The following is a 27,225-nucleotide window of genomic DNA, read 5'->3' as shown; positions in this document are numbered from 1 at the left end:
AGCGCGCCCCTTGTCAGCTGTGCGCCAGAGAATCAGCCGTCGTCCGTCGTAGACGCGGATTCGTGCAAATGGCGTCGCTGCCAGTATGAGCGAGCGTATGCTGTCTAATAACGCGTACGGGCCTCGTCCGGGCGCGGCGCCGCGCGGCCCAGCCTGACGGCGAGCGTGAGTGTGACGATATTGGTCGGGATTCAGGGAATATATTAGTCCGGAGGGGTTGTTAAAATTGCCGTCGAAATAGCAACGGTGTGTACGGTATCGACAACGAGTGGTGACACGCAGTGAGAAAGAGAGGTGAGTGCCAGATAGAGAGAAAACTCGAGGAGGAGACTACTGTGCGAGTCTAGAGAGAAGTGCCGTGTTACGCGTACATATACAACAAGAGAATGCACATCCACCGAATATGTAAAACGTATCTGGCCATATAGAGCGAGTCCTTCGATCGCTTTCTTGATCGTCCACGAATTCTTTTCTTCATATTTTCGAAACTAACCGAGTTTCTTCGTTCCAACGCGCTCTTTAAACGCGGTCGGGATTTTCCCGAGTTTTCTGCACTACAACAAAAACATTGCGACAGAACACGCTGCCGCGACTGGTCAGTTAGGCTCGATTTCTAAAGCGAGAAACCGAATGAACAACAAAGAGGAGGGTAAGACAAAACGTAACCTTAGCCACTACGGAAGCTACTCTCGGTCGAGTTTAGACCGTGCTCTCGGTGCGGTGACAGGTGCCATGCGTGTATCATTGCCAAATGTATTGTGTCGACTCGTATCGCTATAACGTTCCGCGCATATTTTCACGAGATTAAATCGAAAACGCCAGTTGTCTCGGCGTGTAATCGAACGCACCCGCCGCGCCGACTACAATCCTCTATATATTCCGTTTCGTTGCGATAGAAAAGATTTTCGGAGTCGATGGCAAACAATGACTAGATATTTTGTTATCGTGTTACGTGAAAACTTTTCTAATTTCATTATTCCGTGAGGCTGTTTAAATACGTCGATGTTATCGCGATGTAATCGGAGCGGCCATGTTTTCCACGGCTGAAAAACACGTTTCTCGCGGACACGCGCACGTGTGGGCGAAGCAGAATGTTTTTGTTTGTGCCGCGACCAGTACCTAAATACATTCTACGGTTGCATAATACATAGATCGAGGTGCGCCCATCCGAAAGGGCTCTCTCGGTGTCCCCTTGAAAAGGAAAACAACGGTCCGTACACGTATACATATACATATATGTATATGTATGTACATACTGCTATAAGGCTGTCTCTCGTGTACTCCGGCCGTTGGAGATCAAGATCAAGATTAGGCGAGGAGGAACAAGTAATGTCTCTTTTGTGCAGGGTCGAGGCGCGTTCCATAGAAATACAAGTATCGTTACGAAGAAAAGAAGATTAGGGGCGCTACTATGGATCATGTACGCGCGCGGCGTTTCACGATTACGTCATTGATCGAACGCGACGCGTTATTCTCTTGTACGATCACGAAATAATCCTGTCCTATCTAATTTATCGATAGAGCCGAATTTATCGATGGAGTCCCGCGTGTCCCACCGGAAGAAAATCGTCGAAATGGCGGCGCGAACAGAACGTATCAGAATTTTTCGAACCACGAGGAAAGGAAAAAAACTTGACGGTCCGGAGTGGATAAGGCGGTTAACCTCTCGCCGATACCATGTGACACCGGGGCGAAAGGGCATTACACTTTTAAGATAACAATGTCATGGAATATTAAAAGCGTTCATTGAATGGAATTGTTGCAGAGGAAATCCGTTTGGATAAAAGTACACATGTAATGTTTAACAAAAAAAAAAACAAACAAAACCGCGGCGCTCGCGTACAGAATTAATTTGTTAACCGTGTAGATTCCTTCTTCTATTTTTAGATTCACAATTGCGCTATTGAACAGCGAAATATCTTTCGCGCTTTTATTTATTGACCGACGATAATTTTAACGATTGTTGACAGTGTCGCGGGTGCGTTCGATACGGAGCAATCGAATTAATTGAATTATTCGGTAATACAATATATAATAATAAAAATTAGTATATTTGAAGCCTCGCGGGACGGTTGGTATCGAGCACGATAAATCCGAGAAAGAGAAAGAAATATTGCCAGCTGTTCGATAAAACGGTGAAAATCTTGTATCCCCGAAAAACCGGTTGTAATGGATTAACCTGTAATTTATGATACCCATTAGAGTGGACTTTGGTTTCCGTTACACGCGTTTTCGTAACATGCATCTCGGTGAAGGTTCGCAGCACGCGCTCTTATTAGAAGCGTGCAACATGTGCCGCATATTAAATCCGTCCGACACTGCTCGGACCTTCTGTATAAGCCTTTCGAAGGTCCTTCAGCTGGCTCGGTTTATACGATACTAATAATTTCGCAAAAAGCCTCGATCGATTGCGACTACGGGATCGAAAGTACGCGGAAAGTTGCATTTACCTCGTAACCCACTAGTACAAATCACTCCCGTCTATCTTCGATTGGTTTATGACGTAGCTACTCGTTTTTCGCGGAAACGATACGCTGGAAAAACCCATTCGCAACTTCACGCCGCAATTTCCCAACCGACTACTTTATTTTTAACCTATTTCTTCAGGACATAAAAATTACCATCATTTCTCCGGGTAGAAATTTTGGAAAAGAGGGCTGTCGGTTGAGAAAGGTTTGGGAACTATACTAGGCACTCTATCAGTGGTCAGATGCATTTTTTAAAATTTTTTACTTTATTTCATTTACTCATACTACTTCTATACAGATACAGCTATTTGATTTGATTATCTTTCAAATAGTAGCTCACACATACATACAAGCAACAAGAATTATTATATTATTATTATGAAGTATTATACTGTACTATGAACAATGTTATAGTGATACGTACAGATAGGCCTGCATTCGTTAGAAGACAAGAATTAGAACACATTCTGACCTCTTACAGCCGGCTCACGACTTTAGTTGAACGCGAGACCCATTTTTCATAGTTGCTATTCGAATCTACACGTGTGCCGACCGCGTTAACTAATTCCGCCATCGGATTCCCGCCTTACAAACTTTCTAATATTCAACAGGTCTTGTTTTCGAAAAGCGACGCGTGGGACTCGTGAAATTCGAAGACAAGCGTTCGGAATCGCGCCCATTATCATACGTTTCGTGGGAATACACGACATGCTGTCGCCGCGAGCTTGATCGCAAAATCTGCACCGCGGTTAATTTTAGGCGAGCGGGTTCCGCGGCGCGAAGTCACTGACCATTCTGAATTCTGGCGTGTTGACTGTACTTTCATGGAAACCGGGTCGCAGTTCCGACTGCGATTTTAGCGATCCGTGGTCGTTCAACCGGCCGTCGAGCTTATTTATGTGTTATTAATTGCGCGTATCAGCCGGCCTGCACCGGAAGTGCATCTCCTTACGAATCTCTTCGCGGAGTCACTGAAATTGGCAAGCGGAGCCAAACGGTGCGTTCGGACCCAAATAATTGCGATGAAGATCTACGATGATTGATCGGGAAATAAAATTTGAAAAGCCGAAATATCGGGTTAAGTAATTTCTCACAAAGCTAAAGGCGATTAAGATCTGAAACCGGATACCGCATCCGTGTAATTGTCCTGACAAAGATCAACGAGGATTGATCAGGGGAGAAAATTCGGACACCTCTTGTCCTATATATTTCTTAAAAACGAAGCGTCGACCTATCGGGTCACGGTATCTCTTAAAGTAATGGCATTCGGATGTAAAGGCAGATTCAAGCGATAGAAATCTGAAAATTTGTTAATGTCGATGCTGGAGACTTTGTTTGACCCGATTGCATAAGCAAGGGTAGACTTGGTTCACGCGTATCCGACATCGTGTGCTGCAGAACCGTAATTATTGTGGGGGTTAACGAGTGGCTTGATAGGAGCACTCCGAGCAGAGTATTCGACCGTTATCGGGCAACTCGATAAATACGGTTTGTTGTGTCTGGCAGAAAGGACTCGTTCTATCGGAACCGAGCGTAGACTTTGCAGCTAGTGATTTCGCGAAACGAGGTCGACCAATACCGCTGAATTCCGCGTAAGCGACCTCGTTCCGCGTTCGCGGGCTAGCCGCCGGGCCTAGCCACGTAAATTTCAAACTCGCTTTCTGGATCGTTGTTACCTGGGGAAAGCCCATCGCGCATAATCTGCATCGGTTTCCATCTCGTTGCCTCCGCGATCGAGTGGAGCATTCGCGCGGAAAACAAAGAGCAAGAGCAGTCACTAAGCCGGGAACGATTGTTTTGTTTGTCGCGGAATAGTAGCGCGATTTCTCTGTCGTAGCTCCTTTGCTGCTAGCATACTACTGTACCAGTCAATCGTACCTACTGCAAATCGATCCTGCTTATTATGCACAGCTCATTACTGTGTTGAGTAGAATTTTAGTTGAAAGCTGTTCATTTTCACTTAATGCTTGAACTTAGAACCTCCTGACTCTGTTTAGTTGATGTGAAATGTGTTAAAAATCTAGAGGATCGGATCCCACGCTTCTGCATATCAAAGCACTGGTTGTGGGCGTGGATTAACGATTGTTATGAGCGCATAATTGACTTTAGAACAATTGGTTTCCTCAAAAACTCTCGCGGACGATCGAGAAAGACTACTGAAAAGCAACGAACGGTTTAAATCGGCGAGCAGGCCTTGTTTTCGCGAATACGTTCCGAAGTGACTGTGCTCCGCAGAGTGCCGCCACAGAGGGATGCAGGCCGAACTGATGTACAGAAAACCGTTGACGATGACGACGCCAAGCCAGAGTTTTCATCGCCCTGGGGCCGGGAAGGAGGCTGGGAGGGACTGCAGGGAGGCGATACACTCTGGGCACTTCATGGTCTCGGACTTCGAGGCGGAGGCCCAGGACGACGAGGACGAGCTCGCTGTGCCCGTACCTGACGAGGAAGCCGCCAGAATGGCGATCATCACGCCTCTCGGCTTCCTTCACGAGAAGTTCGCCAGCACCTTCTACAGCAAGAAGAGTCCTCAGCAGCTCAGCATCGAGACGTCCTTGAACAAGCTGTTCCAGTGCATGTCCCTCGCCTACAGGTGAGTTTCTCTTTTCCCTCGGTTTTCATTATGTCGCTTGTGTCTCATAGAGAAATCGAGATCGGTAGTTTTAATGCATCGATGTCCATCTCGCAAACATTTCATCGTTCACACATCGTTCCTTTCGCAATACACGCTGGAAGAATTGGATCCCGTGGAGCTGGAACTTAGGTTCGCGATGTCTCCGATAAGGTTCACACTATCGTCGCACCCCTGATTCGTTTTGCAATGTTCTGCGACCGGCTCGTTCGCGGTTTTAGTAGGCCAGAGTTGATTCCAGTTGTATTTCGAGCTCGGCAACCGGACAAACGCCGCACCGCCGACATTCTGGCTGATAACGGACAATTGAATTAATGAAGAAGAGGCCGTAGAACCACACGACAACAACGCAATTAAGCTCGCCCTCAGCGAAGCTCTTCGGCTGCCGTCGCGGCAGTTTCCGTTCTCCTTTTCGAAGCTTTTCGCTTCAAGAATACGGTCAATTTCTTCCGATCGTTCCAAGAACGCAGCCGCGTAAAATTGTTTAATTTTATCGCGATCGCGCCAGTAAATCGCTTATCAGCGCGCATACCTTTCTGCTCTCGTTCCGCGAGAAAACGCCCCGTTCGCTGCGAACACAATAAATCATGCCGACGCGTCTCCGAACCGAACCGCTAGTAATTTAATCAGCGACCGACGATCCGTCTTCGGGTATTTTTAACGGCGAATCGGTCAGACGCCGAATATCTCCGTCTGCCGGTTATTAATAAATGTATTTTGTCGCGTATTTATCTGCGGCGAAATTTTTCGCCCGGCAAACCGGGAGCATCGGTCCTCTTCTCTGTTTCTCTTTCCCTCTCGATCTCTTTTTTTTCTCGCTGTCGAAGAGATAATGAACGTGGGGGCGTGAGAATGGCAACGCCGCACATCTACTTTGTCCACGCGGCACTTGCCGAATTACCCGGCCGTGCTACCAGTGTTCGAGATTCGATTAAAAAGCGCCTCCGTCGAGAGTGGTAACACTTCTGCTTAATGAAACTAGCTTATTATGTATTATCGCCGAACGATAGTCATCGGACAACGATAATTAGAACAGTCGATCAAGAGCCACCTTTGTCCCCATTACACGCGCGACGAACTCCAAAATTCCAAGGCTGAACGCGATTCTTTCAGATTGCGGAATCGAGTACATTCAGATGTTTAATTGTCAGATTGGGGATCTATCTCCTCGTGGAAATTATCCTTCTGCTATAATATCTTGGCGATCATGGGGATAGTTTGTTCCCTCGACCAAGTTATTTCTCACGATGGCCGTAAAGTAGAAATGTCATTAACGTCTGCTAATGTAAATGTTTCCCTCTGTTTCACAAACCTGCGAATGCTATGAATGCGTAATGATCACCGCGGTGTCGGGAGCGCTGCGGTCGTAGAGTCCTGTTTCCAGACGCTTTTCAAATCAGCGTCTAAACGCGCGGTGTCGAACTCTCGAGACGCGCAAGTGTCAGCGAAATCGTCTTTGTTCGAGCTTGTACAGACACGCAGAAACATCTTGTAGAATCGATGAATCATTACGTACACTGCAGGGTCTATGCAACCTGGCGCACGCGTACGCGAAATCGCGCTATAGTCAGCGTTTCCAATGCAGTCGACCGGGAAAAGCTCGAGGCGTTCTCGAAGCGGCGGTATAGGTTTAAATCGGTAATCGGGATTGGATAATAAATGAACCGATACCGTAACGCTATTGTTGTTCCGCGTTCGCGACGTGAGGTTTAATCGATTGACGATGATTTGTGTCGGAACTGCAATTGGTCGCGCGTGCGAAATGAAAACGCGTCTATATTTTTATCTACGAGAGAAGAGCAGAGAGAAAGAGAAAAGAGAGGGTTATTATTGTCTTGGTGACGTAACCGAGCGTCCATCCTGAACAACAGCCTCGTAAATTTAATTTACGGCGCCTGTCGGAAAAGCAAAACAATAAAACCGCCGAGTTTCTGGATTTCCCTATGATAACCGACGCTCTTATCAGCTGGAGATTATCAGATTTCTTGCGAATATGTCCTAAGCAGGACCACAGTTGCTATTCGAATCAAAGATAAATCGCTGATAAGTGAAATACAGCGACGTGCAAAAGTTTTCGGTCCGAGAGATCCACTTTTCTAAAATTCTCCGAAAGACTCGCAAATATTTCTCAGTTCGCTATGTTTTAATATAAATCAAAATATGATTACTGTCATAAATAGCTTGCGAATCATTATGTCTCCGGAGCGGCGCCAGCGGAGTGCAAAAGGTTAATTAATGTTGGATGACCGTGGCGAGCGAAGGAAAACAACGAAACGTAGTTTATGATTTCCTAAGGCTTAAGAAATGGAAGAAGAGGCTTGGTTGCTTCCGGAATATAAAGTGAAGGACTGTCTGGCCGGAAACTTCTGTCGGTCGCTGTATATCTTATCGGGCCGATCAATAATTTGCTTGACGTAACGAAACAGCTCTTCAGAATGTTAGAAAATTAAGGCTTCGCCTCTCGAGATACTGCGAACGTACACGGGACTGTTTTCTGGCCACTTACTGCATGATGAACAGCGAGGAACAGGACAGCCAATTAGTTTCTTTGCTGGTACACCTGTTGCGCCCGCGCTCGCCTGTTTACCGCGTACCTAACTGTGACTCCGAGGGTCCCGGGACTGATTATATCTTCGCTAACTATTTTCGGACGTCGTACTTTACGGGACAACATGGAGAACAGTTTCGTAAAGGCGAGTTTCATAAGAAATCGCGACAGTACAATAATCGACTGTATTTGATACGATCCTAATGCAAACTCAACAGAGATCTTACGAACGATTATTATCAGCCAGCGAATGTTTATATGTTTGCCGTACAAAATACGGCGAATTAAACATTTCTTAACTGCACCAGACGTTAGACACGAAGATATGCACGCGATTGATCAAAATGCAAAATTATTGAAACGATGGAAAACGTAAGATTCAAGGACGCGCATTAAAAGCTACCATTTCAAATGACAGTGCAGTAGGAAAAATGTCTCGATTGAATTACACCAAGTGTTCAAAGACGATAAACGGTAGCACAAGTGTAAAAAAGGAGGAATCCTCTTCTGCAAAAAATTCAGCTTTCCGCCGGGTCAATGTTGCCGGCAGGAATAAACTGTTGCTCGCATTTAGAAGAAAATATTTGCGATTGTACATATTCAAACGATGATATCGCCTATGCTAATTGCAACTGACCTCAGTAATGGACGGTAGGCGTGCAAACGTTCTATTGGGTTAGCGATTCGATCGGCCGTCATCGATACGTGTACATATTGCCGATTTCCAGGGGGACGATAGTGTACATTTCGAACATTTGTGCGTTGTCACCAGCCTAATTCGTTCGCCGTAAAACGGCAACGCATACATTATGGTGACACTTGTTGAGCCGCCGCTAATACCATTTGATTCTTTGTTTAACTTGATAATAGCCCCGGCCACGTTGTTACGACAGGGCTCGAATAATCCCGCACGCTGCCTCGAATCGACGTCGAGCAGGCCGTTTTCGCTCGATGAATTTCTGTGGAAAAATATATTCTGAGAATTTCCATTTCGAGCGTGAGACAAATTGTTGAAACAATTCAAATCCTTCGGACACGTTTGAGAAATAACAACTGAAATGCTTATTTTCTTTGGATAATGAAACAAAATTTAATTCGAGAAAGGTACGGACGATTTTGAAATCTCGTGGAAAATATTGAAAGAAAATTCTCCAGTTATTTTCCTCATTCGTTCTACTGCACAACGGTCGACTCGGTTTGTTAACATTCGAACCGCAGAATCAATGAGAAATTTCGCCCCGGAGATATTAAACGGGCTCGCCGTTATGCTCGTTCTTTTCGCGAATAACGTAACCGTATGAACGCGTTCGGTGTCTCGATTACAAACCACACGACTCCGCTGTCCGTGGTCTGGAGCAGCAGATGAAACTAGAATTGAATTTAATTCTGTCGATTCTGTCCAATTATCTATATGTATTTCATGGATATCCGGGAAGCATCGTTCACTGAAAACATCTTCGAGTGATCCCCGAGCATCGTACGATGCTGACCGATGATCCTAGAATGTCCTAGATCCTCGATCGTCGAACACTGAATCAAGAGGAAAATTAGATTGTTCAGTACCTCCGAATAATGCGAGCATCGAGAATAGTTTCCATCGCATCAGACTGCCGTTGCTTCCAAGCGAGATCCAGATTCACGGTTTATTTGGCCTAGGACGGCTTCCGGACTGATCCATGGATCAGGTCTCGTGCGGGATCGCGGAGCGCGTGTCTCTCGCCCCGCGAACGCCGACACTCTCGCGCGTAACTCGAAAAAGTGAATCGAGCTAAATTACCGTAAAGGCCTCTGTGTCTCTATGTGCGCGGGCGCGTATCTGTCTCTTCGCCTGTGTTCCACAACGTGTCTTTTATCATGCAAGGCCACTGCGTCATCGGAGCACGCGCACAACCATACTTTCGCGAGAGCATGAGCGCGACCGAGCAAGCGCAAACAGTTTTCCCCTCGTTTCCCTTCCCGTGATTCTCGAAAACAATCTTTTACGGAACAATCTATGGGATTTCACGAAGCACACATTTCACAAATATCGAGAATTTCGATCTCGCACGAAGATCGTCCAACAGGTTTTTACATAGTGTGTTAGATCAGTCAAGATCAGATAGACCAGATTTTTTAAAAATTCATTTGCAAGTTTTGTCAGGTCCAAAAGAATATTTGAAAACTCTCTATTCTCGTATCCCCTCAAATCGGAGCTTCACATGCTATCTTGCAGTCCATATCCTCGCGCTGCCATTTTATCGTCACCGTCCGGTTTCTGTCACTCTCCCCTCCCATCGTTCTAACATTACGCCCGATTTTCTTTCCTGAATGATATCGAAACGATCCCTCGTATATTTCACTGCTGAAATACTGTTTGTGTATTTTTTCGTACGTTTATTTGATGTAAAAGAGCCAACGTTTTATGGGAAACAGTGCAAGCATCGTTAACGTTACGAACTTGTCCCAGTTCTCGCATTTATAAGTGCTGTAAATGCATAAAAATCTACAGTGTAATTATGATCGTTTCTTTACTCTTTTATTATACAAACATGTAGTACACGTTATGTGCGTAGTGTAGATTCAGCCTGTTGTGGAAAAGTTCAAATGCATCTTTGTCAATAACGTTAAGAAGTTTGTTGGTAAGCAAGATTATAAAATATTAGAATTATATAAAATATTAGTGACTAGTGATCACTGCGTAGTGACTTTCATAAATCGTCACGAAGTAAAATATTCTCTTGCACCGCAAAGGCGTCTGATACTGCGTCCAACATTCCGTAAAGGATATAAGATATCCAAATACTTCCGGCCTCGAGTATTATCCAATTCCTCCAGCGGTGTTACCTTGGAACGCTTGAGACCTGGAGCATCCCAAGCCATTTCTGTTCACCATAGCGAAACGCTGCTTGCCAAAAAAGAAAATACGTCTAGAATTTTCAGACGAGCAGTTCCGCCTAATCATTCGCGTTCGTTAATGCGTGCGCAGACACGTGCCACGATTACGCTGGTTTGCGTAATCCATTTGCCAGAAACTGCGGGTTTAGGAACTGGAGGAAAACACGAGATAAGCGTGTCTCGCGAATTCGTTCGGGAAAGAACGGTGCACTGTGACGTCGCGCAGTGCGTTTCCTAGACCTAGACGACGTTCTACTACTCGAAAATTATAGGCAATGTACGAAAAAATGTTCCACACGAAAGTTGTAGGATATAGAAAAGAGTACTGAAAAACTCTGTGGATATCACAATTGAAATTTTTGGTGGAAACATATATGTATGTATCTTTGATGACGTAGCGTCTTGAAGTCGACACCAAGTCGCTTTCACAACACTAGACTATATAATTTTGTTTTTGCAGTCTATTGTCGAGATCAGTGCCGTAACGAGGGCGTGGCAAAAGAGGCGCCCGCCACGGGCGCAACTGGGTTTGGGGCGAAAAACAAAGAATACCGACCCGGTTGAGGTTCGCCTGGACGCTTTTCAAATCTTGCAAAAAAATGACGAACTCTCATTACAAAACACGTATCCAAATCTAGACATAGAATTAAGGATTTTCATAACAATGCCTGTAACAACAGCTTCCTGCAAACGTTCGTTTAGCAAATTAAAAATGGTAAAATCGTACCTTCGTCCTTCTATTGGACAAGAGCGATTAACAAACATGTCTATAATATCAATTGAAAAAGATGTTGCCAAAACATTAAATTATGATGAATATAATAGATGTGTTTGCAAATGAAAAAACGAGAAAAATTACTTTATAAAATATGCTGAACTGTGTTTTATGTTTTTATTATATTATTTTAACATATACCTATGTTTTGTATTTCTTTTATTTTGTCGTCATTGAATATGAAACAAAATTTGTTCTTATTTGGGTTATAGATTATTTATTCATACAAATACCTTGACAAATACATTATTGTATATACAGGCAACTCATTTTGATGAGGTTAATAGTATTTAATATATTGCATTTAGTAAAATTTAACTTGTTACATTAAAATTTTGTTGTCACTATTGAATTACGGAGAGGCGCAAGTTAGACACTTGCCACAGGCGCTTCATACCCTCGTTACGGCACTGGTCGAGATATTAGCGTCCAAAGTTGTTCAATTGGACTTCGCACGGAACTATTCTCCTCTATGCCTTGAAACTTTATTCTGTAAACAGTTCATGAAATTACAAGATTTAAAAGAATTTTCTGATATAAGAAAACGCATAGATAAATTCTGCATAATTTTTCTATTGCCAATGCACTGTGCGTCGTCGGTTTCAACGGCGAATGAATGCGGGGCATCAATCGCTCGACAGGCAAACGGCGCGTTATCTGATAACATGGATCCACCCTCGCTTAATTTGATCGAGAAAATCCGTCGGTCTGTTGGCCGAAAAAGAGGCACGCCTTGGCACCGGCGCGGCGAAGCGTAAATCTCGGTGTGACTGGTAATTGCCCTGCCTCCCCTCGACAATTTGCCAGAATAATTCTTCCCGAGTTCGTCTAATCGTCTCTCGCGCTATAATCCCTTAATTGTTAGACTAATAGAAGACGCTGTTAGATGATAGTTGGATCTGGAGTCAGATAAGTCTCGCCTTTACGGGATCGAGTAGCGGTTTCATTAGATTTCACTCGTCACGCTCGTTTCGTCCGAAAACTCCCGAACTGGGCCAAGATCGCGTCAACGTCGTTGGGAACCGGTCAGACCCGTCGTTTTCGATAATTCCACATCAGCGATCTTTGGCTGATAAACGATTGATCCATCGTCGATCTACTTTGTGCTAGAAACCTAATTTCCAACGTTTTTTACGTTTTCGAGCCTGTAAATAGATAAGCTCGTTTGTTGAGATATCGAGCATAGAATTTCGTGGAACTGAAAACGAAAGACACGGTTAATACAAATTTACCTGGTTACGTAGCTCACCTTTTTTCGTGTTACTTAGTTCCTTATTTTTCGAGTTAGCAGATCGGAAACTCATAATGCTCCATCGAGCGAAATAAACGGAATGATTAAGCGAATTGTTTTCAGATAATTTTCAACTATCGTCCGTAATCGCGTGGCTGTTTTATGAGCACGCGCGCGTTTACGTGAAATTTCCCATAAAATCTGTCGCCCCAGCCATGTTTCTCCGGTCCGTTATCTAATCGTGCGACAGAAAAATGTAAAACTGGCTAGGGAAGTCGGGTGGCCAGGGTCTAATGCCAAGGAGAACGTACGCAGCGCGGCGTCCCTAACAACGCCAATAGTCAGTGGAAATCTTTCTACATACTGTGCGTTCCCAGTTGTTGACTTTCCGATCGGAGATGACGTATCGGTGAACGTTGATAACGAGCATCTCGCCTGTTCATATCAATGCCGCAATACGCAAAAATCGAACGATCCTCGAATCGACTGTTCCCTCTTCTCGGCTGGGAAATTGAGCACGATTTCCTTCACTTGAATAAACACGGCGAAGTGTTCCGACATGGTTGAGTAAACACTGCCGGATGGTGTCCAAAGATAATTCTGCAGCAGTTTGCCTGTCGACCAGAAAATATCCTGTTCGCTCCTTTTGCAAGAAATTAACTTCTATCCGGAGGATTGTTCAATTTTCAACTTCAAAGCATAGAATTTTAGAGTATCCGTTTGTTCAGACCTGGGGCTAAATTAATCTGTTGACGATCTAGAATTTTTTATATTTTCCCCAGATTGCAATCATGCATAAGAACACTGCAGGGGATCGGATAAATGTGATCAATTTTACGAAACACGTTTCCCAATAGGAACTCATTTTAAGGAACTTTCAAAGCCGCGAATGCGTGTGTTGCTTGAAGAACTCCAGGTAAATTCACTTTTATCTGAAGTACCTACTCTTGAATTTTCGAGATTCCCTTTATCGTTTTCTTACGAGTATCGAACGACGGCGTACAGTATCCGAGTTTTTCTTTATTAAAATACGAAGCTCGAATTATCTGTCGGTTGATGCGTTTTACGAAATGTGTTTTTCATTAAGGGGGACTCATCTTGAGCAATATCCTTAGCTCGTTGCTCGAACAAGTCCGATAAAGCTGGATTAATTTTCCAAGCGCGTTCCAGATCTATCGGAGCACTCGAAAGCTTCGCGGATTAGGCTTGAGCCGTTTATAGTGACACGATGGTTCGACTAACAACTTCCACGAACCACTTCACTTGATAATTCTGTCTGTCTCTTCAACCGGTGCATCTGTCCCGCGTTGCATCCTCCTCGAAATTAGCGCTCGCATTTTCTGGGCTGCGCTGAACAACAACCTTGCCCTCGTTGCATGAAATTCATTCTCATTCTATTTCGCGTTCCCGGAAATCGGGTGCCAAGATGAGTCAAAAAGCGCTGCAACAGAATCTAGCCGATCCTCGTTGTCTAGTGTTCGCGGGACTAAAGTTTGCGGCACATATTCATTAAAAAATGTTTGAATAGACTTTTATTAACTAATCTTTTAGTTTTACGATTACCAATGTCATATACATGTCACATGTCAAAGTCTCAGTACATGCGGTTTTGTAATTTATACGATTTTGACGGTACTTCTAGTGATAAATACGCGTTGCATAATTATCCCGGAACACCCGCTATAGTTATAAACACAGCTTTCATCTAGTTCACGCGACGCGTAATTGTTTATAGCTTTTTTATCTCCCTTGTAAATTATTACCGCAGTTTACCCTCGTCTAATTATAAAATTAGAGAAACGAGTTCCAAGCTTAGGCTCCAGCGACGACTCCAGCGCGAAGCGATGACGCGAGCTGCATCTCTACGATAACGCAATTTAAATGTCACAAAGTATAGTTAATCCCAGCTGTTAAGACCCGTCACACCAAAGATAGTAGAACAGTTAATATAGAACATGAGGCTTAATCGTATTATTTTTGACCTACAGACATTTTCCTAATTATTCATTACATTATAACACCGATTAGGTCGAACATTTTGCAGTGGGTATGACGTATGGGCATTTGAATTTGTTCCAGACAGAAACTGACATCGCCCAAGTGGAATCGGTTCAAAGGGATCAGGCTGAGATGGAAGGACAAGATCAGGTTGAACAACGTGATCTGGAGGTGCTGGCACATGCAGTGTAAGGAACTACATATGTAAACGAAATCTCGTATTGGTCCGAATCGACGCCGGGAACTCTAAACAAACGTTCGGCAATCTTTAACGCAAATACTTGTCGGCGACGTTTCATTGTCTGACTGATATATCCTCGATCCTCTAATTGTCTCAGGCGAAAATGACGGCGCGACCGGAAGTACCACGAAGACCGTGACACCGACGAAAGCCTAATTTTGCTGACCTTTAACAATCGTTACGCGCGATAACCCGGGCTACCCGATAACGTCGCTCTTCTTCTCGTTTTTCTGTCCCGAGCGATTCTGGGATCAGTTGTTATGGCAAACAGTGACGGTTCGAGGGTCATCTCCCATGACAGAAGCCGGTCTCCATGAAAAATCCATCCAAATTATTTCGTGTAATAATCCAATCTTTCCCTTTCTTCAAACTTCCAGAAATTGTGGTGAAAAAAGTGTGGTGGAAGAGTGGTGAAAAAAAATGTTTACAGAAGTCTAAAGGGTTGCAGAAAAACTGTAGAACATAAAGAACGAGTTCGTTAAGAGCCATTTTAAAATATGATCGGTAGAATCTAGACTTCGGGAGCCGCTTTGAGTCATCTCGCTTGACGGAAGCATCGTCGGGAAAAGCCTGAGTCCCGCCCCACTCACCTGCTATTTTTAAACGTCATCTTATTTATAGTCCCAATATTCTTACCCATTCCACGTATCAAACGCGAAGGTTTCCCAACCAGTTACAAGAATCGCTGATCACGAAAACCAAGAACAAAAAATACTGATAATGAAGGGCCCTGTCTACCCTCCCACTTCCTGATTTTCCATCTCGAAACGAAGGGTTTGACGAGGCTTAACAGAGTTTCCATCCACAGTTTATGTATCAGCTTATTTCATAAAACAAGCCGGTGAACTAATATTTGTGAACGGTAGTTATAGTAGTAGTAGACGAATTTTTATTGCCCCTCTAATGAGGTTACGCGGCTTCCTACTGTTATGTACACTAGTATTTTTAGCCATTCTCTCCTTCTTTTTTTTCTATTTTTACCTTGTCCATTTTACTCCTCCCCCACTTTTTCCTAGGTTTATTCGTCGCCTCCCAATTTTTTCTACTCACAATCAATTCAACACTTTCATTTACTCCGCCTGTCCGGTGACGTTCTTTGCTATTTTACTTTTCAATTTTTAACTTATTTTTCTCGTTTTTCTTAAAACGTGCAGTCCGTGTTCTTTTAGATCAAAGCTTCGCGATTCTTTCAAAATTTTTGTATATTTGAATGGGTGTCTCGAAGAAGGGCCTGTGTCAGGTTTTTAAATTTTTTTTAACTTTATAGGAGCGCAATTTTGAAACCTTCTTCCATTGGAAAAAAGCTGAAAACTGAAAAACATTTTTTACGGTTTTTTTTTTTTAAATGTTAAAGAGCAAAATAATTTCCTAATTGCGCTCCTATAAAATTTAAGAAACCTGACACAGGCACCAGAGTTGGGCAAAATGTAATTTCAATTACAATATCCATTACTTACCAATTACTTGACGAATCACTGCAATTGTAATTGTAGTCCGCAATTACTGGTTGAGCCAAAGTAATTGCAATTACCAATTACAATTACATGTAATTGTAATTTTATTTCTGCAATTACATGTAATTGTAATTTTATTTCTGCAATTACATGTAATTGTAATTTTATTTCTGCAATTACATGTAATTGTAATTTTATTTCTGCAATTACATGTAATTGTAATTTTATTTCTGCAATTACATGTAATTGTAATTTTATTTCTGCAATTACATGTAATTGTAATTTTATTTCTGCAATTACAAGTAATTGTAATTGAGTAGATGCAATTACAAGTAATTGTAATTGAGTAGATGCAATTACTTAACGCCAAAATGGCTCTAAAAAAGAGTAATTAGTTACTTACTCAATGGAAATGCCTAAAAAGAACAAACAAAAAGCATATGTTAGGAAATATTTATTAATCATTAAATATTTATTTGTAGCTAATAACTTTTCAAAATGACCCTCATTTCAAAGTTGGAGTCGGATAATATATAACAAATGCTTTTTGTTTGTTCTTTTGAGACATTTCCATTGAGTAGGTATCTAATTACTTGTTTTAAGTGCCATTTTGGCGTTAAGTAATTGCAACTACCAATTACAATTACTTGAAATTGCAGAAATAAAATTACAATTACATATAATTGTAATTGGTAATTGCAATTAAGTTGGCTCAATCAGTAATTGTAGTTGCGGACCACAATTACAATTACAGTAATTGTGAAAGGAGTAATTGCAATTACTTAACACGATTACAGTAATTGTAATTGAGTCTAACAATTACTTCAGTGTAATTGTTCTTTTAAACCACTAATTTTTATGTTTTGGACCATTTAACCGTTTTCTTATTGTAATTATAGTCCACTTTTGCACATGTAATTGAAGATGTAATTAGATACTCATGTAATTAATTACTGCCCAACTCTGACAGGTACCCATTCATATTTTCTTTGCGTTTTTCACTGTTTCTTCATCATTCGTCTATTCTTCATCGATGCATAGTACTTAGAATCACCCAATTCCCGATCGATACCCGACAGCCTATCTACACCGAGATCTCCACATATTTCTATACATATGTATGACGAATGTGAGCGGCAGCCGACTTTTCCATCGAAGAGCGATCGAAAAAAACAAAAGGTAGCGCGATAAAGCCGCGTAATCTAAAGCCAAATTAAATTGATTCAAGATATCCGCCGCGCGAAAATAAGGCGATACGATAGGCACACGCGTCGTAGTTCCACAAGATAAAGAAATATCTTGCACGTGACAGGACAGTGACAAAGAATCCCCGCCAGACCGCTGCACGGTTTCTCCGCGGTTTTCTTCATCGGCGTACGGCGACAGTTTCGCGAAAACCGTCTTCGCAGCTTAAGAAATCGACCGGCTTGTGTGTTTGAACACGTTTCGCATCGACTTCCTTCGTTCGACATCTCGCTTCGATCGATTCTCTTTTCTCGGCGGGAAAAAGTCGAGGTAAATCTTCGGGGAGCACAGCAGGATTCTTTCTCGGTCGGTTCTCTCGAAAAATCCCGGTCCGAGAGGCAGAGTTGTAAGTCATAGCAATCCCGATCGCGATTAGACGCGCGGAACTCGAGACCTACGTAGTTTGAGTCACTGGTGGACACGCGGCTACGTTGTTTACCATGTTGCCACTAAGAGAAGATTAAGACCGCGGAGACAGCACCTCGTTGTAGAGAGAGATATGGGCGGCCGCAAAAAGAGCGAGACTTTTAAATAAAACGATCGGCCTCTGTCCATTGTGCAATCGTGCCTCGTTCACTGACATTTCGATCAACCCGCTGCCAGAACGTTATTTTTGCGACGCGCGTGTCTCCTGTCCCGCGACCAGGCGTGGCAGTAATGCTACTCGACAAATAGGAACAGTGTGTAAAGGTCTCACGATCATTTATCATCGCTAGAAAGCCACGCAGAATCGCCGATTATTCTCATCTCGGCCTATTGTTGGCTCCGACTTTTGTTATTCCAACTAATACCGGTTCTTTTTTTCACTCGGACCCCACGATATGAAATTACCGTACAGCCTCCTCCGCTTTCAAGCATTGTAATCAGCAGATTGTCGATCTGTTAATCTTCTTAACACTTAACACTAAAAATGATGTCATAATGATTAGTCTAAATAAAATCAATCTTGTCATTCTTATAAGGGAACATGAACCAGTTGCTTTTATAGCTCGATAGGTTCAGTGTCGACTCGTTACGCTTGAGGTCTCTCACGACCCCAACAGAATTTCTTTACACCAACTTTCGCTACTATAAATAATTGCAAAAATCAAATTAATACAGAATTTTGGAAATCAGTGTGATACTTCGTAATTTGAGTAAACACTCTAGCCAGTTTTCCTAGAACGCATACACAAAAGTAGATTTTCAAACTACTTTTTGCCACATCACAATAACTTGGAAATCTATTACACAGGATTCCGATAGATAAAAAGCTAACAAACATGTTTGCTTGTTTGACACTCGTGCCATTAGCGGACGAATGTTTCGATGATCACAGATTTCTTGGTAATTACTCCGCGATCGAGTGAATAAGAATTTACTTGAGAGATATATGTATTTCAGTGAAGCAAGGCTCGAGGTTATATGGAAATTTAGGGGTCATTGGAACGTCTTCGCCGGAGAATAAATTTCTTTCTATTTTCGGGTGAAAGGTTCTACGTTCGGTTGGGAGATACTGATAAATGGGAGACTCGATTGTAAATAGTCCGTCGATACTGTTCCACGCGGATTGTGTAACACGTAATATGTACCTCGTTGCTTAAGAACATCTTCGTCGGTGCGTGTTTTCAGCAGCATTACATAAAACGTGGTGGGGAAATATGTGAGAAAAAGACGCGTATAATTTTCCTCACGTGTTCCACGATCGTTGACACGAGACTTGACCCACAGGGCACGTTTCATCGTTATTCGTACGCTTGTTAAACGACTGGATCACTGTTCTCGATCGGTGATCAATCGCTCTATCGTAATTACCGATAACGATCTCGCGTATCAAGATTTTAGTAATTGTCGTAAACAAACCGGCAAAATGGGCAATTAAAAGAACATTGTACAATGGAGTTCAGAATAAGATTTCGGTGGCTAAAATAGAACAAGGCACGATTCTCTTACTTAGACAAAACGATCGGAAACTGTGGAATATAATTTTTTCGAAGGGATGTTTCTTTAGAAAATTAATCCGAGTCGCATTAGGTGCGTTCGGCCATTGTTCCGGCGCCATTTTAGTCTGCGAAGTATGGGGGAACGACCGAACACCGTGGGGATAATCCGAGTAGTCGTATTGGGCCACGTCTGATACTTATTTATGCTCCTTCGCATACGCATGACGTTAATGGTTTTGCAATTTACAAACTCTATATTCTTTAAGAAATTTTATTCCACGTTTCTTGAGCGTCATCTTCTCTGAATCAAGTGAACCTCAATTTTCTGCAAATACGGCTACAAGCGTGATCTAGCGCGACAGCTGACAGTGTGTCGAACGAAGGGAGATCGAAGCGAGAGTATCTTTTCCAACCAACACCGAAGCAATTCCTACGGTTCCGGAACTTTTGCGAAACTATTTCGCGACTAACGCTAAAAATGCGCCGCCGGAAAGTCGGCATCGGGACGGCCGCGTCTCCGCTTTGTTACATTGACTACGTCAAAGATGGACTTAGGTTAAGAGGGAGCTAACTGGTCCCTAGTCGAACTGCACTGTTCAATCTTCTGTTCCCATCCCGAGACACGGTGCACCGACTCGGTTTGTATGCACCAATCATTTTCGTCCGAAAAACGAACCGCGGGACGACGACGCGTCGCGGCTACACAAAGCCTTTGTTTGCTGAGAAAACGAAAATAGAACGCCTCCACTTTTGCAGAGGTGTGCGAGACGATTCAGATGATAAAAAGGCGAGACTCATTTTGTTCGGAAATTTTTCATTCAGCAAACTTGTTCGAGTCGAAATATATGCTTCAACTTACTGATAGAAGATTATAATTAGACTGCGGATCGTTGTACAGAGTAAAAAATGTTCGCATTGATTGCAAGACACAGGAGCCGAATAAAAATTGTATTCTTCTTTTACTTATCCTATTAAGCTGAAAATAATACATTGACGTCCTTAAATATCTTTAACATATCCACTGTTTTAAATTGTACCCACCCATTTTTGAAATAACTGCATAAAATCCGCAGTCTAATTATATAATTGTTCATATCAGTTGACGGGAATGTAAGATAGATAAAATTGTATTTCTTGTATCAAGATGAGTTTCTTTTTTTTTAATGGAACGATCTTAATCAAGATCTCTATTGTATTTTACGTAACAGAAGGAATAAGAGGATTGTTTCACGAAAAACTAACGATTCCTAAAGCTACAATGGAAGTCAGATAACAAATACTCAAGACTAATTCGCATGTGTCTGTGAAATCAAACGAATACTCGCGATTCTTTCGGTACACTGTAAACGATGATTCGATCGTGATTTTCCTCGCGGATGATCCGGTCGAGCGGATCGAAGATCGGCGAGATGATTGTCACCCATCGCGATTCGAAAGTCTCGACGATGACCATGTGATTTCGTGTCGTTTCAGTTATACTGAAGCAGAACACGTTGGTGTGCCAGTTCGCATCCCCGTTGGATGTTGACACTCATAATAAACCCGAGGTACGTTCATCAAGCATTAATACTGTAGCTCGTTGCGCCGCTTTGACAAGTGGTGAACTTGTACAGGGTGTCTCAAAGCTGTCGAGTGGCGAACAGCACAGAAAAATGGCTTCCCTTTACGGATTTACATTTCCTTTGGTACACATTCTAGTTTCGAAACTAAAATATACCAATAACTTCAAATTCTATTTGAATTATCTTTAAGGCGGTAGACTCATTTCAATTGCAAGGGTTCGGAATGCGCGTTCTCATTTCTCGATAATACAAAGACGGGATTCTTCAGTAGTCAAAAGCGCTAGATAAAAGTCACGGCCTAGATTGATCTTTTATCTAGCGCTTTTGACTACTGAAAAACCCCATCTTTGTATTATCGAGAAATAAGAAGGCGCATCCGCACCCTTGCAATCCCAGAAAAATGACTCTACCCCCTTAAATTATTATTAACAGCTTTCACGAGTGGGACTTCTTGAACCGGAGCTGCTTCTAAGCAAGCTCCTTCAAAAGTAGAACAGGGAATTGACAATGAGGAAGTGAGGAGGAAGTCTCGCTGACCTCCGACTCTTCCACTTCAGCAGTGTCACTCGCCATTTACTTTCGAGACTCCCTGTATATGGTATTAATAAAGCTTTACGTGACGCTGAGTCCACAAGCGAATGAGATTCGAGTACGGTCAAGGAAACGATAGACATCCTTGATTGCGCAAGCCTCACCGCGTGCGCTTCGAACGCGAAAAACAACCAGAGCCGGACGACGAGCGTCGTTCCGACGCGACGCAACATGTAGGTACTGTACAAAACGTAAAATCAAGAGCTATATCTCTTATCAGGCGGTGGTCTTAGAGGGCAAATACTGGAAGCGAAAACTTGCTGCGGTTACTGCGGAATACAAGAAATGGCGAATGTTCTACCGCAACAAGATCCTTGGCTGGACGAACAAGGATGGCACCGAGATGGTACACACCCCCTTATACACCGCAACAAAAATCTTTCACTCTGCTGTGATCAATCCTGATCGTCCATACAGAAGTCTTTCTTGGTTTTGACAAGGCCGAAAATTTGGAAAATAATATTAATCATTGGTAGCAGCAAGATTCATTTTTTCGAAGTAACTAGCAACAGCTAATCTAAAGCTATGTCCACACTGAAGCAAAATTTAGGGATGACGCCGCTTAAATAATCCTCTAAATTTTTTTTAATTTTCTGAAATTAACGAGTAAATGTAAGCAACCCTAACTTCAAGGGCAGTTTTTACCCCCCGAGTACGAATAACGACCGCTGGAAAGTAACTTTAACATCAGATTGGTCACTCTGTTAACACCGTTCTGAACAATTGAGGGATGTTAACGGTAGGGTGAAGAGATTGCAATGATTCGGTGGATTCGTTCATAGTAGAGTGCATCGTTATTCCAGATGGAATCGATGGACGTGTTAGATTGGGGCAACGGATTAGGAACCACCGGAAACTACGGAGTGGGTACTGGGAACGCACATGGAGGGACCAGTGGGACTCCAGGAGGAGAGAGTATGATGGTTGACGAGGATTACATGGAGCTGATGACTGACACGTTATTCTCAACAATCAGTTCGAATCAACCACTATACTTTCCCGACCCGAGAGAAATTGGTAACTAGTCCAAGTTCTTATTGTTCAAATCAACCGAAGCAGCTCTTGACTCTCCTTTGAAAACGAAGTGTGTAAAATCTGTATGATCGTTTATGAAAAATTTCAGCGCGCGGAGCTAGTCTGGCAGATTTCATACAGCCCAGTCTGGGTCCACTGCAACCGAATTTAGACGATTTTATGGATACTCTGGAACCGTTGCAAGGTAAGGGAACGCGATTAATACTTACCAAGAGAGAAAGTGTGAGCAGTAGGTGATAATCGATTTTATTTTAATCTCATTCTAGAATTTTTAAATTCGAAGTTGCCTCCCGTGCCCGAGGAAGACGACATGTTTCGTAACAGTACGCTAAACTCGAACTATCCTGTTCTGGATTTGATGGCGCCCATAAATCAAATGAACGAGATGGGCCAAGAATCAGCGGTGAAGAATGAACAGGCTCCGCAGTCGACGTTGTCGCAGAATGACCAATCGAACACTATGCAGAATCTTCAGTACACGGCGAAGATATATACTCAGCCTGAGCCAACGAATGCCTTCAGGAACAATATGTAATGACACTTTCCTGTAAACTAAGAAGAAGTATTCAATGATTTTAATAATATTGTGAAACGTGTTGCGCATTTCAGTAGCCTAAGCGAGACTTATAACGCGATGCAGTCGAGTTACGAGCCTTCTCCGCCGAGTCAACCGATCAGGGAGAAGAGTCGTCCAAGCAGGGTCTCTTCGAGGAGCAATCGGGTGATCCAGCAACCTCAGCAACAGCAGCAACAGAGCACGTACCAACGGCCAGCGCAACAGCAGAGCACGGGCTATCAGCAAACGTCCCAGCAACCGTTCGCCATGGAGATCCAAGCGGTCCAATTGACGACGGTACAGAATCAGGTGCAGATGCCACCGATGAATGATCAGTCGGTCCATGTAAACCAAATATCGCCTATCGGCGGACACGTACAGAACTTGGTGACGGTGCAACAGAATTTCGGGGGAACGAATTCCTCGGTGCCTACGCAGCACAGAACCATCAGACCCCTGCCACCGGTTGCACCGATGTCCACCAAGCCGTACAAAGTCGTTCAACCGCAACAGTGCTACAAGTTCTCTGGTCTGCCACAGAACTTTAATGCGCAGCAATGTAAATTCAACGCCAATAATTTCAAGGTACTGGCGATAAGCCGGTCTCCTCCGCGGATCGCTTGAATAATGCATAGACGAGACGGGAGAGAAGTTTGCAATTAACCATCGATTTGTCATGCTCCGCAGACACACCCTACGCAACAAGTCGTGTCCGTCACCTCCGAGCAACCGTCGCAATCGTCGATACTGTTGCAGTGCAGAGCCTCGGGCCTGGATCTCACTACGCCAAACGTTCAACCCGCGAAACTGCTCCCGCAACCACCCACCACGAACTCGGAGAAGGAGGAGGTTTTCGCTGTGCCCAAGGTATAGTAATCGGCGACACATCCGTGGAAAGTAGCGTGCATTTTGATTCCGGTTGCTGGCGTCTAACCCTTTGTGGACCAGGTTTTTTTTAAAGAGGAGACTCTTAGAGAACTAAATCACACATCATGGTATTATGTTTTTTCTGTTGCAGTATCAGATGAAAGCGAGGAGTAGATCTCGAAGTAGCTCGTCGCTAACTGCACCGAGAATGCACCCGCCACCATTAGTGTCCGCAGCGAGCGATCCCGCTCTAAATCTAAATAACAATGTATTGCTCGCACAGTTACTCACGAATAGTATGTATACTAAGAAACGTACTCTTTGCACGGTTCTTAATTTTCCTATTATAGTATTCGCCGCTTGAGGCGCGATTATTAAGAGAAAACAAAAAAAAACTAATAACGATCGTGGTATTACGCCTTTTACCGATGATAAAGAATATTATGAGAGATTCAATATCGTTACATAGACACATCTGGTATATACACAATGAATAGTCCGGCTGATAATATAATGCCGAGAGTGAACCAAACAGCCACCACTATGAAACACATCTTACCCATGCTTCCACCTTCAGCTTCGCCCACACAGGCAACGACCACCCACCAGATCACCACGCCGATCACTGTCCAAACGATGCAAACCGCTGCGGTGCAGGTGCAGCCTCAGCAGCAGGTATGCCTCGCATTATATTTAGTAGAACTCTCACAGTAACCCACAAAGGTATTCGTACACAAAGATGAAATTTATTAAAGTCATTTTATCTGATTGACTATGAACATTGCTTGAACCAGGTGTAAAAATAGTATCTCTTTCAAATAAAAATACAACTCCGTTTCATCTGTATGTATGAATGTTTTTGTAGGTCACTGAATAGAACCTGTGAAACTCTTTTTGGTACAGTCCGACTAAAATCGGGCGGTCCCAATCAGATGATAGCATCGTCTGAAAGGTATTCACGAGTCCTAATTATACATTCCACGTGTTTTTGATTGCGCAACGCTGATATCGACAATAATAAAACATTGCCTTATATAATTGATGATATATCAAGTGCACGTGTGCGGACGCGCGTTTGTGTTGCATGTTAGGCGATGCAACAGTCTGCTTGCAGCCAGCAAATCTTATTAAATACAAACACTCAATCACACCAGCCACAAAATAGCCCCGGCTCGCCGAAGGACAGTTCAAACGCGCACAGCCCTCAGGCGTTGAGCCTCAGCCCTTTACATAGTCCGATGAGTATAGGAAGCCCGCTGTCGCCTTCCCGGGGCTACATAAAGGGCGAAACGGAACGAGGACAGTACAAAGAGCAGAGAAGGGTTGGCCACATTCACGCGGAACAGAAGCGTAGATATAACATTAAGAACGGATTCGATATGCTGCATAGTCTGATACCGCAGCTCAGTCAGAATCCAAACCCAAAGCTGAGTAAAGCCTCGATGCTGCAGAAAGGGGCGGATTATATCAGACAACTGAGGGCGGAACGGAATCAGTTGAAGGAGGAGATGGATAGCTTAAGACATCAAATTGAGTGCCTTAATACGTCGATTAGGTAACGCTTGTTCACTCTAATTAATCGACTGTGGATTTTATACACTCATGAAAAAGCTGTAGAAACATCCATAGTCTACAAAAATATGCCAAGGCTTATCAACCTCGTTAATGTTACATCGTGTTTCAGTAATTGCCAATCTATGCTTCCTGCAACGGGTGCTCCGATTTCTAGACACAGAACTAGCAAAATGAAGGAGATGTTTGACGAGTACGTGCGCACGCGTACGCGAGAAAATTGGAAATTTTGGATTGTATCCTTTTCAAAGAGAATCATACCTATTGAGGAATACATGGGGAACTTAAAGTTCATGTAGATTTCTTGACCAATATTCTTAGTTCAGTATATTGCTTGAGCCTTTGATGATTTCTTTCAATACTTCGGTATCAACGGCGAGTATCGAAGATCTATACAGAAGTACAATATTATGGGTTGAGCAGCATTGCTCGCTCGTCGATCTCAGACCAGGTTTGGACCCTATCAAATATTTATGTGATTCTTTGTTTCTCTATTCACTGAGACTATTATTTTCGTTTTTCAGCTGTTCTGAATTCCCTGAGGTATCTGTGTACTGCCACTGATATTCTATCGGACCCTGGTCGTCTTCCCGAAGAAGCACTCGCAGCAGTAAATCGTACAGAACGGCGACGATCCACTCAGTGACCAATACGCGAATTCGCCGCGAGAAACGTGTTTGCGTACACGAAAGTTACCGTAGTTTAAGCCAGTTTAGGAAGGATCAGGTACGTGATAAGAATTCTTGAAACGGTCATTCTCTTTTTTACAGTAGACACTCTCGGGTTTCCCCTTTTGCCAACGATCGCGGTTGAGCAACGGAGTAACCACTCAAGTGCAATTTTTCGCTCCCCCCTTGTTCCCGTCTAAATTTGTGATTGAGAAATTTGTAACATCAATTCGTAGGGAAAAAAGAAGTGCGTGTGAATAGAAACGATGTATGAATTTGAATCATGGAACCGATGTTCGACGTACTGTTTCTGTACTACGGATATATACATGTATATATAGATATATATGTATGTATACGTTTTGTCGCGGATTTGTAACATGTTGAGATTTTTTTTAAATATCTTGTTTCAGCAAAAAATGTGTTATCGCATTGATTTACAAGCTGCAAGTACATTTATATTTATTACATGATTGTGTACATCGTCTTATTTAGGTTCATCCAAAAAATTGTATGCTACGAGGTAATTTGCGATAATGAACTCTTCGTTTTACTTTCACCGATTCATCGAACTCATTGTAGTACTTGCCTACATGTGCCAGCGACATTGAAAAAGAACAAGAAAAGAAAAGATGCGGAAAAAATGTGTAGAGCAAACCATTCCATTATATTTTTACTAAGCTTGTTTTTCGGCGACGACGGAAACGTTAAACTTTGTGACGTTGCGTTATTATAAAACCGAATGGAGAAATTAGTGTTTCTTTGGAATTGTTCTATTTCTCATTAAGTAACGTTTGTTTTTACTTTTAAGACGAAGACACTTGTAAAAAAAAAACAAATATTTGCGGACCCGACGATATATTACACGTTGTCGGTATATTTTAATAGTAATCAAAGTTTGTTTCGAAAGAGATTTCGTATCTTTGAATATTCTTTTACCGAAATTGACGAATAAAACGTTATCTACGTCCTACGATGTATATGAT

At 42.9% G+C, this 27,225-nt stretch overlaps 1 protein-coding gene across 8 annotated transcripts; it reads left to right on the top strand.

Annotated features, from left to right (window-relative positions):
- Mondo (MLX interacting protein mondo) lies at nt 1-27,225 on the top strand. Of its 8 annotated transcripts, none has more exons than XM_076433195.1 (16): nt 1-294; nt 4,704-5,061; nt 14,608-14,714; nt 20,862-20,935; nt 21,762-21,887; nt 22,345-22,558; nt 22,665-22,760; nt 22,843-23,107; nt 23,186-23,441; nt 23,820-23,999; nt 24,151-24,295; nt 24,469-24,674; nt 25,091-25,554; nt 25,684-25,807; nt 25,893-26,022; nt 26,096-27,225. In XM_076433195.1, the coding sequence occupies exons 2-16, from the start codon at nt 4,721-4,723 to the stop codon at nt 26,215-26,217; spliced, it is 2,850 nt and encodes a 949-aa protein (XP_076289310.1). In that variant the 5' UTR covers nt 1-294; nt 4,704-4,720; the 3' UTR covers nt 26,218-27,225. The 8 variants fall into 8 exon arrangements, with proteins under 8 accessions (XP_076289310.1, XP_076289300.1, XP_076289292.1 ...); XM_076433185.1 differs by having other exon boundaries at nt 23,186-23,717; nt 24,577-24,674; nt 25,154-25,554; XM_076433177.1 differs by having other exon boundaries at nt 23,186-23,717; nt 24,577-24,674.

This window comes from Lasioglossum baleicum, chromosome 1, assembly GCF_051020765.1.
Source record: "Lasioglossum baleicum chromosome 1, iyLasBale1, whole genome shotgun sequence".
Taxonomy (NCBI): domain Eukaryota; kingdom Metazoa; phylum Arthropoda; class Insecta; order Hymenoptera; family Halictidae; genus Lasioglossum; species Lasioglossum baleicum.
This window is presented reverse-complemented; position numbering and strand designations above follow the sequence as displayed.